At 38.8% G+C, this 20,336-nt stretch overlaps 1 protein-coding gene across 1 annotated transcript; it reads right to left on the bottom strand.

Annotated features, from left to right (window-relative positions):
• Positions 1-562: 562 nt before the first annotated feature.
• On the bottom strand, positions 563-15,711 carry LOC141804725 (transcriptional regulator ERG). Its single transcript, XM_074689332.1, has 6 exons — positions 15,634-15,711; positions 14,345-14,402; positions 7,703-7,934; positions 5,771-5,903; positions 4,771-4,861; positions 563-1,019 (listed from the first exon to the last, which is right to left on the bottom strand). Exons 2-6 carry the CDS (start codon positions 14,400-14,402, stop codon positions 715-717), a joined length of 819 nt encoding a protein of 272 aa, XP_074545433.1. The 5' UTR covers positions 15,634-15,711; the 3' UTR covers positions 563-714.
• Between the last annotated feature and the right edge of the window lie 4,625 nt (positions 15,712-20,336).

Below are 20,336 nucleotides of genomic sequence, written 5' to 3'. Positions count from 1 at the left end.
TCATCGCGTCAGAAACTAGGGGAAATAACGGTCAAGTTATTTTTTTTCCCCCGAGTCCCCAATTTAAGTTTAAGGAAACACCATGTTTTCATACACCTGATTTGGAATCATGGTACCCGGAAAATAGGGACGGAGTGACACCTCTTGCTCTTTACATATCTCGGCTCTGACTCTCCCGGGAAAATCTGTGCAGTGAAACATTTCGCGGGATATCAAAGCTACTACTGCCCCCTGCTGTATGGGGGTGGTAACTGCAGGCAGCAGTTGTTGGTCCTGATGCTGTTAAGAAGACATGAAGGCTGCCGTCATGAAAATTTCACAGTGTCTGCTGAAATGCAACATTTATTCAGCAGCTCTTATTATCTTCATGAAGCCTGGAGAAGGGGGGGTGAATGCAAGACAAACAGCTGAATAATGTAAGCTGAGCGTTCTGCTTTATTAACTCAAACACAAGTGCCGTGTTGTTAATTGTTTACAAGTGCAATTCCCCGACTGTGGCATGAAGTGCTGACAGACGAAAAAGCTACTTCCTGAACATCTCTATTCAGCAGAAAGCAAACAAACAACCAAACATCATGGTCCAACTCAATAAATACAAAGTCAGTGGATTACACAACGGACTATTGAATAATTAGCCAAAAATTACATAAAAAGACAAAACAGTGCCTTTTGGAGGGGGAGAGTTGTCCATCTGTCGAAGCTTGTCTCTTTTCTTTACTCCCTCTCCCCTGTCTGTGTGTCGCTCCCCCCTCTCCTCCCCTCTCTCTCAGTCTCTGTCTGCTTCACTCCAACAAACAGGCCTCGACGGATGTGGTTCAGATGATCCCAGCCCGTGGGGCTCTTGAGGTGGAGGGCTGAGGTCAGAGGTGGCAGACCCGACTCCCTCAGCTCCTCCAGGTTGAGTCCCAGACGAGAAGGAGAAGGAACAAAGGGGAAGTGGCTGTGGACAGCATGTGGCATCGGGAGGTACTTTGGGAGGCAGCAGGGGAGCAGGAAGGGATGAGGCACAGGGAGGACAGCTGAGAGAGAAAGGGGGAGAAACAGAGAGAGATCAGCCAGGTGTTCAAGAGTTTTATAATCTCAGTGGTGGAGGAAGGAATAATTTACATAATTCATTAAAAGCAGCTGAAAGTGCTAAAACTAGACTGTAAAAATATTTTCTTATAAGTTAACTGTGTGTGACTTTTCCAGGAATTAAGTATGATACATCCTTTCGTCCAAGTAAGATTTCACTGATACAAAATAAAGGTTGAATAGTTTGCAGATTATAGGTCCAAAGACTTTCAAAAACTCTGCCATCTGTGACCACAGTTTGCCTCTGCCTTGATAAATGTAAGAAGAAAATGAAACTTAAGCATGATTCAGAACTTCTTAAGACCTGAGCCCATCTGAGATACAGAGGTGAAGAGGAGATCTGTTCTGAGGTCTGATCATAGACTGTATAATACATGGATGTAGTCTCAGCAATGCCACCCATCTGTTCCTGAACAGGGTAATGAAGCCAATCATTGGCAGGTGCCATATTGGAAATGCTGACTCTGGAAGCATGCTTTGAGCCTCCTCACTAACACCTACAGGGTGCAAGACCTGTCAGTCAAGTGAGCTACACCTCTGATTGGACAAACTCAAGATTTTCACATCTTCTGAACCGTTGAGTAAGAGAAAAGAGAATCCCCTGTACAGTCAGTGCCAAAAGTGAAATTAGCAATTCAGACCCAAGTTGTTTCTTTTTACAATTTTTTATGCTTCATAAGTCTGTCATTTTGGCTTGGTGTGTATGTGGTTTCTTTTTTTTTTTAAGCTAGCATCAAGCAGACCATAAACAAACTGCAACTACAAGCACTTCCACATAGGCTTTGTTGTTGTAAACTGGATGTTGTCCCTTAGTCTGACTAAACAAACTTAAACATTCTTTTTGGAAATCATGGACACTATTTATTTAGCTGCTAAGAGACACGAGGCAATTGTAAATATTAGTTTACAATATTTCAGTATACACGTTTGAGGAAACTCATGGCGTTAATAACACCCTGGATACTGAGATTGTTCCAGAGTCTGATACTTATAAGGACGAGATTCACATCTTTGTTGTGATAGGCTTTCCACCCTTAAAACTATGACTCTTTGATCAACGTGCTGAACCAACGTTACTGTATTTCCAAGGAATTAAAAAGGAGGAGGTGCTTTAGGGACTATTTAGTTTTAGACCCCTTGGCCTGTTTGATGATCATGTTTTGCCCATGTGTTTAAGACTCAAGAACATTCAATAATATATACAGGTTTTGGAACAACAAATGCAGCATGGCTTTGTAGTAGAAGGGTCCAAGGGCTAATCTCACCTCCCTGCAGTCAGTCGACTCATCAGAAAACTGGGGCAACATTTCCCATTCAAACTCCAGACGCTGGTCTCCTTGGTTCCAAAGTGTCATGTGTTAAACGATGAGTCGTCTCATTTTGATTTTTCCTAACATCTGAATGTACTACTAATCAGAAATCTTGGCTGTGGAAACATAAATAAAGGCTGATTTCGTCATGTGCAGATGATCACTTTGGCTGAGCATTGAAAAACGATGACATAGACATACTCATGGGCCACGTTTATGTTCTATCAGTGTTTTAATGGCTGTTTGTTTCTGTAGCTCATAAAAAGACATCATATATCCACTTCTGTTTTATAACTAAGAGAAAGCTCTCACTGTGTAGGAGCACTATGTCTTTTAAATGATCTCAGAGGAGTAAAAAGCACCACTCCTCAATGAGTAAAGTGGTGACATAAAGAAAATATTCAGTTAAAAGTATATTATCAAGCTTTGGTACAGGTTTGAGTTAATGTTCTTTGTTGTTTTTTACCACAAGTCCCGCGTGGATTCATTTTGAAACTGTTACTATATACTTTCAAGGTTCACTTGATGTTTTTTCCAGCGGTTTAATCCACAGAAACTAACTGCAGAGAGGGACTGTGCAAGCTCTGAAAAAGGCAAGTGAGACAAATCCCAGGTAAGATTTTCTTGTTATAAGAAACCTACTTTTGTTTCTTGTAGCTGCTCCTTTTTTTTTCTATTGAAGCTCAATTATTGTTCCCATCAATAACTCAATACAGTCTGCAGTGTTACAGTTTGCAAAGCGTGCAGCAGAATAGATATGATAGATATCAGCATTGAATCCCAGAATCCCAGATTAGATCATTTTTAAAACCAGCAGAATTTGTCTTCAAGGTTACGGACGCGCTGGGTTTCTCATTTTATAAAACTCACACCATGTTCCTGCTTGAAATATAAAAACAACTCATGCAAAGAGAAACAAGAAGAAAATCTGTTTCTTTGTAGCTTGAACCAGAATAAACTTCAGGACTTGAGAAAACAAGCTTTTGAGTGAGTTCAGTGCAGTGATGATACACTGAGAGTGAAAATGCATATTAGGAGGATGGGATGCAAGATGAAACACACTCTGGTGGTACTGAAGTGTTCTTTGTTTTTGTTTTGTTTTGTGTGTTTTTTTTTCCATAAAACCTCAATTAGCATCCTAATGAATATGTATTAATGTATCTACTTTGTAATCATTATAATGTGTTGCAATAAAGGTCCCATATTATGCTCTTTTTCTGCAGTTTAATATGGATCATTAATATCTTCATGAAACGGAAGTAACATGTTTTGGTCCAAAAAAACAATAAATCAAGCACAGCAGCATTGTTTCCAGGCTCTCATAGCCCCTCTGTTCAGAACGCTCTGATTTAGTGGGCGTGACCTTCATATGTAAATGAGCCACCGCTGATACCGTCCCGCTCTTCGGCGTCACTGAGAGCGGCGCCATGAGCTCCGAGTGCACAATATTTAGAAAACAGGGAAGCTTGTTTACTTTAGGGGAGGGGAGTGGGTGGGGAGGAGGTTCGGGGGTATCTGCTCCGGCGGACCAATCAGGTCAGACTTGCTCCTGATTGGTCAAAAAAGGGAATCGCTGACGTCGGCAAATCCCCAAAATCCAAACCGCTCGTTTTAGGTCAGGATTTTACTACTAGTACAGGTTTTGTTATTAAATATCACATTTTGTGGGTTGGGAGGAAAGCCAAAGACCCACAAATTTCACTAAAAGAATTTATAAAGTGATTTTTGCATAATATGGGACCTTTAAGTCTATGGTCTATACCTGTAACTAAAACACTTATTGCCTCCTGCAGCTTTTTACAGTCATTAGAAAAACATTTTTTATCCATCTGCAATGAAAAGTAGTCCCAAACAAACATACATATTCCAACAGGATAACAAAACAAAAGAAGTTTACCTTATGTCTGCATGTGTGCAAATGATGTAAATACATCAATATATTCATCAGTTGGGTGTCTGTTTGTGTATGGTTATTTACCTTACACTGTTGGCTTTGTGAATTTCTACACTCCGCATTTTCTTTCTATTTTTCTGTAAGGCAGACTGCACACTATTCGAAAATACAATTTACCTTTATAAATATTTGATTTAGGACTTCTATCAGGTGATCTTGAGCCTCAGAGCTACACAGGTTGAGCTGACAAATAAGCTTGACATATCTCTTATACAAGATTTGCCAACAACAACAAAACATGCATGTAAAAAGTGGAGGATTTCCTCACATTTTAGACCCCAAAATCAACAATTGTGGTCTCTTCGTCCCTCAGACCATCAAACAGAGCCAGAACAGTTACAAACAACCCAGAATGAATGTTTTTAGGTAGTAACAGGAACACTATTAGACTTTTTTCGGACCTTGCAGAGTCGCTTATTGGAGTGTCCTTACCTCTGTCCATCACTGAGCCTGCTCCTCCACACAGAGGAAGACCACTTTCAGGAGGGAGGAGAGGAAAAGGAAGAGGACTGCTCTGTATCAGCTGGAGGGTGGATGAATGCAGAGTGAGATGGGAGGATTGTTGAAATGGATGCATGAATGTGTGCAATACAATGCAGTCTGAGGTTTCATGCACAAAAAATATGAGGAGCACCAGGTTGTTTTGTATCTTTGACTCCTTGAAATAAGCAGATTCAAGTTGATGGTTTTAGAGGAGGCAGAAAAGAAAGAAAGCTTTTGGATTGTTGAAAAATTAATTAACCTAGCAGCAAAAAGGTGTTCTTAATATTTTGTACACCACTAGCCCCATTTAAAATTGAAATTTACTGAGAAAAAAAAAAGAATTAATCACATCACATAATACTAACAGCTTTATTCCAAACTGGGATTCCAATTTCCTGAAACTAACAGAAAATCATTTAATGGACTCCACTTATAAAGCACTTTCCTACTTTAACACACAAAGCTTTGCTTCTAGAAAATTAATCATGAAGTCAAACAAAGTGCTGTGCTTTAGAGGAGGTGAAGGGTAACCTAAGCCCAGGGTTTGGCTGTGAATGTAATACAACCATGGTACTGAATCCTCTCTTTATTAGGAGATCAGTCAGAAAGTCAATTTCATATTAAATGATAAAGTTCTGGTCATGATTTATATTCAATTCAGACAGTTTTAGGATAAATTATAAATTTGCAGTAATTGTTTTAATAAAATGTGTCTATCTTAAAAAACTGGAGACAGCTGGAGGATTCATTTTGGGATAAAGCTCTTAAAGGATGATACTGTATTTTTGAAAACTGATCAGAATTGCTGCTTGTACGGGAAGAAATTTGGCATTGAAAATCAAAGATGTATAGAGGAATGTTTATTAAAATTGTGTTATATGAAAAGTAATAATACCGTATAGTCCTTTAAGCTGTGATTTGTGATGTGTGATGAAAACATAAAGATGACCTGATGGCTGGATGGTGGAGGTGGAGGTGAAGGATGTCCCGGATAGTTGATCAGGATGAGTTTGCTGAAGTTGAACTTGTAGGTGAATCTTTTTCCTTTAGTCTTGTGCAGGATGCGTTTGTTGTAGTAGTATCTGGAAATAAAACGTTTCTGTGTCAGACTTAACTCTAACTGTCTCTGTTTTGGATGTGTGTGTTATACCAGGCTATATGTGGATATACTCCTTCAGGGCAGGCTGCAGGAACACATGAATTTAGATTCCCAAATGAGAAGTGTCTGGAGGCATTGGGGTTTTACATTTTAATTGAAAACGTTTATGGCGAGTGGTCCGTTTTATTTACAGCAGCAGCGGCAGCAGCCTTGGGGAGAAGCTGTACAGGGAGGGAGAATTGTCCATATTCATAGAGCAGCATAATTCCTCTGATGTAATGCTCAGGATGGGAAGCTAAATGCTGCATAATGTTGTATTCCAGCTTTGAAAATCCTATAAACAGACAGATTTCAGGGTAAACAGCAAGCTACCATAGACATTAACATTAGCATTTTACTAAACCCTAGCTAACATGATAATGTTACATGATAAACACTGTGCAACTTCCCACTTTAGGTTTATGTGAGTTGTTGGTTTACACCAGCTTGTGACTATTTATCAAAAAAGTAAATGAAATTTTACAAAATATGATGTTTAAGTTGCAACTTCCCTGATGATGTGGACATTAGCTTACCTGCATTCACCCCTGTTGTGATTTAGCTGTCAGTAGATAAAAATGTGTCACAAAACAAACATTTCTTTGAACTTACTAGAAAAGGAATATGAGCAACCATTGACCTTTAGCCAGCTAACATCACAAGGTAGTAATAATTGTCTGTTTTGTTTAGTAACGCTATACAAGAGTGAAGCTAGCAATTAGCAGGCTAAATGGTAATGTTTGTGTTTTTTTCTTTTCTTACTGGCTTGTGACCATTTCTAGTCAACGCAAGTTAAAAAAATGAGACAGAAAAGCTTCAAATTTCAAGCTATTGTTAATGTTGGCTTACCAGCAGATGTTAGCAAGAAAATAGTTTCATGCCATCAATTCAAGTTGTTAATTAGCTGTCAGTAAATAAAAACTATGAATGAAAACAACTCATTGTGAGCTTATAAAGACAGCATTATTAACCATTTACTTTAAGCTAGCTATCGTCATAAGGTAGTAATTTTCTGCTCTGGCTTGTAACACTATACAAGAATGAAGTTAGCAAATAACGGGCTAAATGCTAATGTTTGCTGTTGTTATGTCATTCTAAGTTGTAGATTAGTCAAATATCCTGGTTTCTGTTATCAAAAAAAAAACAGATGATTGCAATTAGTCAAATCCTTGAGGTTTATGGCTTAAAAACCTGAAATTAAACCTTAGAGCAATATTTTAGTAGTTACTGAACTGCCCACATAGAGCACAACATCAGACTAAGCTAGCAGATAAATTACTAATAACATTGGCTAACAGCTATAAGCTAAAGTCAGTAATAGCCACTCTGATTTCCAGAAGTTGACCTAATGCTAACATTACAGTTGAATAGTTTAATGATATAAAATATGGCACTTTAATGCTAGCTAGGGAGCTAATCAAATGAGGAAAAGCAGCTCTCTTGGGAAGCTAAAGAGTTGTTGGATGTTGTTTTATCTTGCAGTATGACTGAGACTCCAACATTCCAACATTTTTGTATATTCATTATCCTTTAATTTTCTTGATTCGTCTAGAAGTATAGAAATTGTAGCCATTTTTCTGGTTTTGAACAATTGCATTTGAGTTTCCCCCTGGCTGTGACATTTGTGGAAAATGGCAGCCATGTTATTATGATGAATAACAAACATGCACTGTTAAAGCCCTGCATCCTTCGTCATTCCCATGCATGTGTCAGGACAAATATGAAAAATGGACTTTGCATCACCTGAGTGCCCTGCTGAGTTTATCGTAGTTCATGTGTGGTTTTCCCTTCCTCTCCCCCCACAGCCTGGCGAGCCTCTCAGGGTCCCTGATGACAAACTCGCCCCACTCTCCTCCCCAGCCGATGGCCCCGACCTCGCCTCGCCCCAGCAGCTCCAACAAGAAGTGCCAAAGCTGCACCTGCCTGGAGCCTGGCGACCAGGCTGGTTTGTAGGCCCAATCAGGGAAAAGCAAAGCTGTGGAGGCACAAGACAATTTTGAAAGTTTCAAGTAAGCCACTTAGGAATAATGACTGAAGTGGTGTGGTATTGATGAGAGTGGGACTGAGAAAAAAAACGTGATTACTGATTTAATCAAAAGAGAGATGAGGAGAACGCCTTGTACCTGGGAGAGTAAATTTATAAAAGACTGGACTGTAGAACGAACAAAAACATTGAAAGCCTCAACAAGAAAGCTAATTTCAGGGGTCCTTCAGTATCTGCTGAACCAGGCTGAGGAGGTCTGTAGAGTTTGAGGGGGGTACAATCCAGCTCGAGGTTGTTTTGGAGCACTAAGTTGAAGGAACAAACTAATCCGTAGAGCCAGTGGCGTTGAGATGGAGCTTTTCAATGTTATATGAAGAACTCATAAAAGTAAGATTCACCACACAGTGCCACAGGGAGTCATTCCTGCTTGTGGCCTTTAAACTTTTCAACTCCTTCCTCCGAGTGTCAGACACGGTGAGTCAATAGACCTTGGACTTATCTCACCCCTGTAAGCTGCTATAACCTCATAATTGATTTATAATGGATATTTTCTGCTCCTCAGCCAAGCCGCAACAACAGAGTTTTGTATGAATGTTAATGTTTCAAAAGAGTTTAGGATACTTAAATGCAAACAGAATAAATAATTGATTATTTGCTTGTCTCATTCGATGAAATTTTAATTGAAAACAAAACAAGCGCATCAAATCTCACACACATTCTTGTTGGTAGTACCCACAACAATGTCAGAGTGCTTCTCACTGCACTCAGTGTTTCCAGGTCATAAAGTTTCCACAGCTTTTTCACTTCTCTAAGTTGAAATCCAATCACAAAGTGGCAGTGAAGTAACATTGGTGTGTGAAGCGCTGCTCTTCAGGCTATATTTAAAAGAGTGACCGCAGATAGAAAAGACAGTTAATGTTAAAGGTGTTTCTTTTTACTGGATGCTGAAAATGCTAAACTGCATTTTTTTTTTTTTAACAGGAGGTAGGCGCTGCCAGGTCACAGAAATGATGTCAATGGACACAGGTCCTTATTTTGAATGAGATGCTGCAAAATTTGAGTGACTTTGACACAGTTTTCTAACTTTAACAAAGACAAAGTTTTGTATTTCATTACCATTATAGACTGTAAAAAATATGAACGCCATCTTGCTCAGCTTAAAGTGAGGTTGCCACAAAAACTGCTCCCCCTGGTGGCTGGCTGCAGTATAGGTCAAGATATCCATCTCCCCAGTCATTCCAGATGGGCTGTGGTCAAACCTTAAAAATCAATACACCTGGTTTCTCACACCTGTTGTTGTGGTGATTTGAAGATTACATTTGGCTGCCTTGTATTCAAGTCCTCTTTTTTCTGAAAAGTTCAGTTTTCATTAGTTATACAAGGTTAAAAAACGAGGCTTTGCGTAACATTTAACGACGTCTGACAGCTGTCGTTCTTGTGTACTTTTTTGGAGGATTGTAAAATATATTGTGAGGGAGAGCCAAGAAGAGATTAGACACTCAAAAGAAAAAAATAATAATAATTTTTGTCATCTGGCCTCACTCAGATTCTCTCTGAGTCCCTCATAGCCTTTGCTGCACAGACTCTGGCTGCACAAAGGCAGCCAATGGTGGCGCCTGTGACGGGGGTATTTTGGCTTCAAAACCACGTTGATCTGTATTTTGTTGATTTATTCCATTACTTTTTGCCCGATATAACCTTTAAGTCTTATTCTTAGTGATCCTTGTTTTGTGTGTTTCCTGTTTCATTTTGCAGTTTTTGGTCCCTGTGTGTCCAGTTTAGTTTAATCTCCTGTCCTGGACTAGTGTTTCCCTCTTGTTTGCCCCCTGTTTGTGCTCCAGTGTCCTTTTGTGTTTTTTTTTTCCAAGTAGATTTAAAAAGTATTTTAAGTAGTATTATTTGCAAATGGGCCCTGTTTTCCATTTGTTAAATCACAAATGTGACATATTTTCTCAGTCATGGGCTTAAGCTTTTTTAAACATTCCATGATACCGTGTATGAACACTGTTTAAAGTTTTTCTTGTTTAAAAGTAAATTGTTTTGAAGTAAAGGTTCACTTTACCCCATGTGACTTATAATTCAACACTGTAAAGCCTGACCCACCACAAAAATTGCCATAATTTTTTTTTTTGAACTGAGATTTTTATTAACCCTTTTTTTTTTTAAAATCCACAAAAAATAAATAAATACAACTGTAGCATATTTTTGTGATATCTTTTTGTTGTCACATTTGCTAATAGTTTTGTCAACTATTTTTGTAAAACTTTTGGTATCACATATAATCTTCAATGCAGAAAATACCTATTTAAAATGAATGGGATTTCTGATTATTAGTTTCTTACTGAAACTTCTTAAAAGCTAGCAATTATTTTCCTGAAAAGAAAAATGAGTTGAGGATTTCATGAGAGCAGCTGTTTTGAAAAAGGCTACAACAAAACTACAACTGCAGCTGCCTGTAGTTTATGATAATCCTCAAAATAGGAAAAAAATACAACTTTAACAGGGTTTTAAGGAAACTATTTATCATGTTGATAAGATAGAGGTTTTTGGAGCTCATGTATCAAGTATGAAAGGTTCGGCAGTATAGAGTGAATACGTCATCTGACTGATTATTGTTATTGTGAAACAGGAGAAAATTTCACATGACCTAAGTTTAGCTGTAGAGTTCTGATTCTGGCTGTTTTTTTGTAGTAAGCTTTAATCATAGCATTTTTCTTAGCTTTGGTTTGACACTTTGAGTGTTTTTTTCTTTCTTGCCATCTAGTTAAGAAACTTGGTACCATACTCATCTGCTCACAGCAAATGTGATGCAACTGAGAAAAAGAGATGTGCTGTATTCAGAGAGCTTTGGCCCTTACTCTATTTGTTGTGACAGAGCTGTGCTAACAATTTGCTTCTGTTTCCATTCTCTGTGTCAAACTAACAAGCTGCTCTCTGCAGCTTCACAGCTTCAAAATAGACTTGAGAATATTTATCTCTTTTTCTGTGTCTGGTAACTAAGGAGCAGGGTTTTTGTGATGTTTTAAGAAACTTTGGGAAAGTATTATCTGTTTTATTTGCCACAGATCAGCACATATTGTAAGTGCACTGATTTTACATTGTTTTGCATCTCGGATGAAATAATGTGTAAAATTTTGACTTTCACCAGATTTTAGTGAGTCATTATCTCACTGCCATGATTTGGTGTTTTTAGTTTGTGTAAGAAATTAAAAATAATAATTATTGTGTGTTTTCTGAAGATGTAACAAAACATTATTTGCTGCAACTTAGTAAAAGCTCTATGTGCAGCTGATCTTATCATTTTTTACTCAGTTTTAGTCATTTTGTCAATTCAAGCTTTAGTTTGAGCTCCAAGTAGACTTTTGTACAGAGAGCCTTGTTGTATTGTTCAGGGACTGTTTGTCCATTTGTTCACAATGTGTTGATTAGTTTGTATAACAATGTGTCACAAAAAGCTATTATTGGATGTTGATAGAATGAAAAATGTGGAAACGAAACATTTCATCTCACTAAATTAGCAATTAGCATGTTATTTGAAGCAGAGGAGCTGGTGAATAGAAGAGTTGTGCCGGGCCAGAGAGGACATGAGTATGTGTAATTACTTCTTTCATTATCTGATCGTGTGATCATGAAGCTTTGCTTCTCGTGCAAGCTCCCACTAATCACTCCTTCATTATGAGAAAACAGTTTAGGCTCATTATGTTGGGTTAAAAACATGGTGATTTCTCACACAGGCTGAAGTTTCTCTCAGCACAGCAGATATCTTTGGATTCTTCATTTCCACATGACATTTAGAAAAGATTATGGAGTGTGTGCAGCTTATATCCTGATTATTTGATTTATGACACCAAACAGACCTGGAATCCGACAGATTGAAGTTGTGATTGTTCATTATGCTAAGGTTTACCTCTATGTGAGGTAATTATCTGATTGATGACAAAACAGGAAACCTTTAATCTACACAGAATATAATCATGAAACAAAAAACTCCAATAAAGGGATCAGATAAAGTTGACAAATGTATTTCCATCCAGTGTGGCACAGAATGGCTGAACACTCGCTCATTTTAAGAAGCTGATCTTGTCTTTGGTTAATAACTGAAGTCAGCACAGAATTGCAATCTATTTGGTGGCCAACAGGGGGCCAGTCTGCTGGTTACAAAAAAAGTAAACTCAATTAACTGGTCTATGAGATCATGGCCCTAACTATAAGTTCCTTTGATAAATCAGCCAGCAATTTTGTTATGCGCTTTTGGTCCCAATCACTGGTTCATGATTGTACCCAACAGCCTAATGTATTGTTTCAAACATGATCCATTCTAAAGACCAGTAGAAGACAAATCTGCGTAATATTTGAGCATGGCTGACTTTTTATTGAAAAGTTGCTTCACTGATGACCTAGGTGCTTTATCAACATCTGGTTCAACAAGAGTAATACTATAATTGTAGTTTAAAACCTAGCCAAAATTATCATCCCTTGTGATATCAAAAAGATGAGCTATATGAATGTCTGCAAACGCTATTCTCTTGTGTCCCTGCTGCTCCCATCTGCGGTCCAGACTTTTTGTGTCTTGGGTGGCCCACCAAGGGAACTAACTCATGCAGCAGGGACATATAGTAAGGCCCCATTTACATGACAATGTGTAATCCAAAAATGCAAAATAAAGTGAAAACAAATCTGCGTTTACATGGAAACGCTGAGGGACTAAAAATGCTGTAGTATGCATGCTAGGCCTGTAGTAGGTGCTAAAACGGTAGAGACACACCCCCACGGGACCACTACCCGCTCCTCCACAGAGCGGAAGAAGTCTAGCCAGCTGCTAAGACAGACAAAGAAGGGAAGAGAAGAGACTTTATACAATGGATGCAAAACATCCACACACGTAGTCACCCTTTCTGTCTCAACTTATAATATCTACTACAAATGAGTACCACACAGATGTTTCTCCAATATATAATTTTTCAACTTCAAAGAAAGCAGCACAACAGACTGACAATATGAATATAAATATAAAAATCTGAAGGATCTTGAAGGACTCAAAAAAATAACATTTTTCCAAAGCCACAGTGAAAGAAAGCAAAATATTTGCAGACTCCTGTCCATCATTGGTACAATGACTGTCAACATCATGGTACCAGACTGTTGCCAAGAAATGTCATTTGACAGTCAGGACTTTGCTTGTTATCTTATGTTTAAATTATATTTTGGGGGGAATTTTCACCTTTTATTAATTGTATAACAAAAAAAGGGCTGAAGAGGGACAAGAAATATGTGTAGTAGAGAGCAGGGGAAGACATGCAGTAAGGGGCGTGGCCAAGAGTCAAACCAGAGGCATGTGCCTTAAAAGCTAGGCCAAGTGCACCCCTGTGCTAGTAATTCTTAATGGACTGAGTCCTCTCCTGTTCATCTGTCATATTCATTAACTGGACAGACCAACAGAAGACTGTGACACATAAGCCATGAGCAGCCTGTCACAACCATAGACTGTATATAGAGTGGACATTGAGCAATTGTGCAGCCAGAGTCTGCTCAGTTGAGACGACGGGGGATTCTGGGAGAATCTGAGTGGAGCTGGGGGACAAAAATATGTATATTTTTTTCTTTCGAGAATCTAATCTCTTCTTGACTCTACCTCCCGACATATTTTACAATCCCCCAAAAAATACACAAGAACAGCAGCTGTCAATCATCATTAAACGTTACATAAAGCCTTGTTTTTAACCTCGTATAACTCATGAAAACGGAACTTTTCAGAACAAAGAAGACTTGAATTCAAGACAGCCAAATATCTTCAAATCACCTCAACAATCGGACGTGAGAAACATTTCTACGAGGCGTATTAATTTTTAAAGTTTGACCACGGCCCATCTGGAATGGCTGGAAAGCCAGATTTTTTAACCTATACTGCAGCCAGTCACCAGGGGGAGCAGTTTTTGTGGAGACCTCACTTCAAGCCGAGCAAGCGGACGTCCATTTTTTTCACAGTCTATGGTCACAACACTCTCCAAATAGTTGCTTTCACCATAAATCCCATCTCTGAAAAGGCAAATAGCCAATCAGAGTTTTACATTTTGGGTTAGCCAATCAGAAGAGCCTGTGGTACCTCTAGTCGTCCTTGCCTCTCATCCCAATATGGTCACATCTAGCCCTCAAAAACCAAGATGGAAACTGACATCCTGGCAAAAGTCCGTCTGATGGGTCAATATTTGTTTGCAGCGTTTGTCACGGACGGCAGGCGTCCTTGTTTCTCATGACTCCATCTGTCTCCATCCCACTGTTGTGCTCTTGGCTGATACACAGCACAGAATATAAATTAACCCTAAAATAAAAAAATGAAACATTTCTCAAACCACTCAGGGGAGACACAAACAAACACTGTCAAAAAACATCACCACACTTACTTCTGCTCCAGTACGGCGATGAAAGGTGTCCCACTGAGGAGCTGCAGTTGCACTGCATCTGCAAACACAACACAGAATAAAACACAGATGAAACCACTCAATGGCTTCATCACTAAGAGCGTCGTCCGAAAGTTGTCTGAAAGTAAGTTTAATGAGTCATCATGTGGTGTAAAATTAGGTATCACAGAGCACAGATTACAGCAGCTTCTTCTTAAAGTCCTCACACATTTTAATTTATCGACAAATTTAAGAGCAAACACGGACTCCAGATCTCCAGGCTGTAGCTACTTCAAGTCAATATCAGAATAATTGTAAGTAAATATGAGATGCATCGATCTCTTTTAGTTCATAATGTGCTTGAAATTGCGTCTTCTCATTCAATAGCTGTTTTATAATTATATTTAAGCCAATGCAGCAACATAAATGTGTGCAAGCATCATCTTCCCTGCAGACACTGTTTAGTATTTTTTATATTTTCTTATAAACAAACATCCTCCACCCACAGGCAAGATGACCTTCCCAGGCGATTCAGAGCCACAGAGACGCCCACCATCTTCCCTGGAAGGCTGAAAACTCATCTCTCCAAGAAGTGCTTCACATAACCCTTTTCCTCCACTGAATGATGTCTCTCTTCCTTTAAGCCCTCTTCCACGAGCTGTAATATCCTCTTATCTTGGAGCAACAAGAAAACGATGTCTCCCCTCAGCTCTTATTTTATTTCTTTCCCCTGCGCAGCTCTACGATCACGCATGATCACTGCAGGGTCACAGGGACATTGTCAGGAAAATAACGGTGCTGGGAAAAGAACAGTTTAATTTTCAGGCCATATTCAGACAAAAACAAAGTTCCTAGATGAGCTACTTTTAAAGGACAGGAACATATTAAGAGATGTAAAAGCACAAGACATACCAAGAGTGATAAACAAAATGAGTAAAAATGTCACATTCCTCGATGAGGTAGAGCAAATTTCATCTTTGTCATTATAACCCTCTATTTGTATTGCCTGTTAAAGTAATAAACTACAATTCAAAGCTGGTTTTACTCAATAAAAGTGTCACTTGAATGCATAAATATCAATCCAGCTTTGAGCAGGGATACACTGATCACTACAATCAAAGATAATAAGTAAAAATTATCATGCCTGTCAAGCATTTAAGGTCTTCAAAAAGCATTTTTTAATATTAGAAGTAATTTAACCAATCAAGATTTCTGGCTGATCATCATCTCCCTGACGAAGAACGAGCTAATTAAAGAGCCCTGTGTAATAATAATTCAGTTGGTCCGGTTACCTCGATTGGAGCAGGAGTGAAGGAGGCTTCGTTAGATGAATGACAATGATCGGTTTGTCTGCCGGCCCACTTAAAGAGTCTGAGAGGACTGAAGGATGGATGGATGGGCCGAATCTTAAACCCTCTATCTGATCTCACCCCCCAACCACACACACTTCCACCTCCCCCTCTCTGTCCTACAACCTCCCTCCCTCTCTCTCCCCCATCCCTCAATCAGGGACACAAGGCCAAAACTGTACTGCTCTCTAGATGCCCTTTTGGGTGAGGGAAACGATAACGGGCAGATTTCTTTTAAAGCTTTTAATACTTTAAAAAATTTTCATACTGTCAGGCCAACATGTATGCTACATTCAAATCCAGCACAAATTGTGTATTATACCCTAACTTTCCACATTGTATTACATAAAATTTTCTTGCGTTTATTTTTTTTATACAATATCATATCCTACAAATTCGTATCATATTTCACAGCAAAGCACTGTGCTGTAACATACTGTTCTGTATCCTTGCCTGATGTGCCAAATCCTGTCTGCTGTATCACACTGTTGTCTTGATATATTGTATTTCTACAAAGAATAGAACTTTATTGTCATTGTAACAAGTACAACGAAATTGAAGTCACAGCAGCAATCAAGAAAACAAAAGTAAGAAAGTGTATAGAAAGTGCAAAAATGTCCATATGAAAATAGATGATGACAGCTTGTCCATCATTGTCCAGTTCAGCCAGCCTCCACCTCCACAGGGTCCAGGACTGAGCTTCTTCAGCAGTCTGTTCAGTCTCTGTCTCCTGGATCCTGTCTGCTCACAGCAGGTGAAGCTCTTCTAATGTGGCATTGGTGTCTGCTGTTAGCTCCGTTAGCAATGTCTGTGAATGGCATGATGCAACTCTGCCCTCCGGTATTCCCTCTGTTGCTGGGTTAGCACAGCTAGCTCCTCGTATTGGAGACAGATCTCACGTTCCCAATAACTATGGATGGAAGGACAGGTCGATGTCGTCACTTCTTGGCTCACACCTGAGAACCAGAAGGTCGTCTTCACCTCCTTCTCCTCACCTTGTGGGAAGACATCAGGCCTTACACCAGTTAGCATTGACATGCTACAGACTGCTAACAGCTGAGTTCACATGTAAACAATGTGGCCATGGTTGCAATGAGGGATCTCCAGACAAACACGGAGAAAAAGTTGTAAAAATATCACTGAAGCCACAAAAATTGGTGTCCATGACCAACAAATGAGCCACACAAAGTAATGATCCACTCCAAATACAAAGATTACGAAAAAGAGACAAAAAAAATTACAAGAAACGGACAAAGAAGAAAAATCTGCTGCAAGAAGCAGCCATAGCCAACAAGGTGGCGCCTAGCAACTGTATAGCAACTGTATTATATCCAGTAAAAATTTGTCTTGAACAAAGAAAAGTTGACTTGATCTGATCTTCATTTAATTCCAAACAAAACACACACCTTGGCAGTCCAGTTAAAATAGATTCTTCTCTTTGCGTCTTTATATCTAAGAAGGTCTATGTTATGAAAAAGGAGTGATTATAACATAATAAATAGTTATTTTTGCCAAACAAATAAGCAAACTACCAATGGATTCAACTTTAGTGGATTTATCAAGTAATTCGATTGAGCCAAATGTTTTTAAAGCCATAAATTCAAGCTTTGTTTCGTAGTGACAAGCTTCTTACTGTAAAATAAATAAGCCAGGTTTCAAAACTGCAGTTCAGACAAAACATGAACTTCAACAAAAACACCTTTGACTCTGTGGCATTTTAATCCAAAGTTTGGGAATAAACATGAAACCCAGACCGTTTAATCCAGCCCCTACTTTGAATTTGTAAACAGAGCCGACTCCAGGTCAAATGCTGCTGTTGGGCAGAGTAAGAAAGGTCAGCTGTAAAATAGGTTTATATTACCACCGTTACAAGTGGGAGTGTAAAGGGTCAGGCGTGGACAGAGGACGAGGAAAAGGGAAAAAATAAAGTGGGAGGAAATAGGTGGAGGTGCCTCTAATACGCGGTGGATTACAGTGAGCCGAGAGGAAGATATGATTGAGTGGAGAGAAGGTGACTGTAGGTTTTGCTCCTCGCTGAATCAAATAGGAGATGAACTCAACACCAGAGCCACATTTTGCTCCTCTACTGCTGCTTTTACTCGACAGGAGTCACCTTGACCGGGGTCAACAGGCTCAGTACTCTGCCTCACAGGCTCAGAGGGCTGAGAGAAGTGGAGGTGACATATTTTACTCAAGCTGTCCTAGAAGTGGTCACACAAGTACATGAATCTCAAGTACCTGACTGCCTACAGTGAAAGTGAGGATGGATGTCTGCTGTTTCAAATATTTACAGAATTTTATTAAACTAAAAATGATAAGGGAATCATATAACTAAAAATGTCTTTAGAAATATTCAGACAGGACATGCAAAACAGCAGAGGCAACTTCTACTGAGTTCAGTTAGGATCACAAATAATAGGTGCTTTGGAGTTAAAAGTGACCATACCAACTGACGACCTTCAGCCAACATGTCAGTGGTTGTTTGATGGTAAATGTTGAAGCAGGAAAAAAATTCTTTAGAATGCAACCTTAATTATTTTTATGTAAAAATAAACCCATCAAAACTTTCTTTAATGAAAAAGTGAAGTGTTTTTGGGAGATGCACTCAGCTTAGAGTCCCCAGTTAACAGGGTCACACTTTACACTGAAACACCAGTGGTACACGTACACGCTTGGTTGACCAGGTTTGAACACAAAAAAGTATTATTAATTGCTGTAATTGACATCATGGAGTTGAGGTGCAGCAAGAAAGAAAGAATATAACAAACTCTAAGATGCAGAAAGTCATTGAACTGTCCATAACTTTTTGTGTCCTCATCAAATTAGCAGAAAGCTAAATGTGTGTTTTGGTTTGTTCAAGTCTTGAGACTACTCCAGCCACATAACATATCTTGGCTGCACTTTTGGTGCATCATTTTGGCTTCACTTCTCATGGGTAAGTGATAGAGATGCACCGTCCATCATGAAAATCAGTCAGTGGATTCTTCATGCTAATAATTATACTACTTCTTTAAATATTCACCAACAATTAACTCAAGGAAGCAAATTAGTCTTATCTCATCAGTAAGAGTTATCTCAGAAGTTTCTCAGATGTTATCTATGTTAAGGTCAGGTGATTAAAGAAAACCATACCTGATAGTTAAATGTCCTTAGTTAGTATGAATGACACCCTGTCTAAATCGGAGAGCAGGTGTAAAATTTTAAAACATTGCATCAATGAAAGCAGACAGTGATCAGATCAGTCTGGACTACTTAACCTAAACACAGAGCTGAGCTGCTGTGTTTGTAGCTGGATTAGCTCTGATTTAGCTTCCACTGCAGCAGAGAAGGAGGCAGACACAAGCTTCCAGCACCAATCCATTTAAGCTTATAGCAGACTGCATCCTTATGCATTCCTCCTAGAGCACACAGACTGACACACACACACACACACACACTTATCGTCCCTGAGATGCGATAGCTGACACCGGAGGCTTTTAATTCCAGTGTAAATACAAATACTCTCCCAGACAGCTATCAATTATGCATGCTGCTAATTGAGTTGAACGTTGTGCTTTTAGCAGCCTCTGAGACCCTGGGTCACATGCAGACAGCACTCAAACTAAACACACACACACATACATGGACAGACTCCAACATATGTTTGAATTTACAGACTTGTGAGGACTTTTTTTGATATCACATACATCAGCCCCTGACTTAAGCCTTGAAGGGTTGTAACATTGATTTTCTCATAACGCTCAATTACTGCTGAAGATTTTGCAAAGTAAAATGTTTTGTTTCCATGTTGTGGGTGGGTCAAGGTTTCTAATCATTACTATGATGTAAAAAATGTTTGACATAGTTATTTAACTTTCTGTAAAATGCAAGAAAATTGAGTTGTTTGATTTTTTTTTTCTCAAACTTGTCCTGTCCAGCTTCACGACAACAGAATTATGGTCTGGCTGCTGTATTGATGATGATTCTCTTTATTAGTGTTTGGAATGTATATATTTTTTCCTATATGTTGCCAATTTGAAGGTTACTGCTTTACCGGAACAAGGTGATATCAGAAAAGAGACAGTGGTGAAGGGAAAGAGTGTAGGGGAGAGAAGAGAGAAACAACAAAACAACAGAAACACATTGTTTGATATTTACAACAATACACTTTATAGCATAATTTAGCTAAGTGGTACATTTTTTTAGTAAAAGAGAGACTTTATAGTCTTTTGAGGTTTCACAAATGTTGAGTTTTTTAAAGAAATTTTAAGAAAAGGAAATTGAAACAGCACCATAAAAGATGACAGGCAGGCCAGCATCGTCATGTGCGACAGTAAAGTTAGCCTATTAGCATGGAGGACATTCAGTTTGCACTGTTTTTAATCTTGTGTTACAGCACTGAAATGGACTTCCTAAATCAACTTTTGAGAGAGGCTCTCATAGCAATGCTGTTCCCAAGTCCCTGAAACTTTCAACTGAAAGCAAGAAGATGGATTGTAAAAGCCATTCCAGAGATTGGTGGGTGCCTAAGTTTAAAGAGCGACTCTTTCACCTGGAAACTTTTAGCATCCAATGCAAACATCTTTAGATTATCATAACATTTTAATCTGATGGATATGTAAATTTTTAATCATTATCTGGTCTACCACAAACATGATCAGCTGAGA

The sequence above is a fragment of the Halichoeres trimaculatus genome, unplaced genomic scaffold (genome assembly GCF_033239565.1).
Source record: "Halichoeres trimaculatus isolate MK-OKI-2021-1 unplaced genomic scaffold, fHalTri1.1 fHalTri1_scaffold_15, whole genome shotgun sequence".
NCBI lineage: Eukaryota > Metazoa > Chordata > Actinopteri > Labriformes > Labridae > Halichoeres > Halichoeres trimaculatus.
Note: the sequence above shows the minus strand (reverse complement) of the source record. Positions and strands in the feature narration are given on the sequence as shown.

Bases quoted from the DNA above. Each gene is read 5' to 3' on its own strand.
- LOC141804725 (XM_074689332.1), bottom strand. From the start codon at position 14,402: ATGCAGTGCAACTGCAGCTCCTCAGTGGGACACCTTTCATCGCCGTAC. The intron at 7,935-14,344 runs GTAAGTGTGGTG...GTGCCTCCACAG, and splicing joins ATCGCCGTACTGGAGCAGAA to CTTTGCTTTTCCCTGATTGG. The intron at 5,904-7,702 runs GTGATGCAAAGT...TTTTATTTCCAG, and splicing joins AAACTCAGCAGGGCACTCAG to ATACTACTACAACAAACGCA.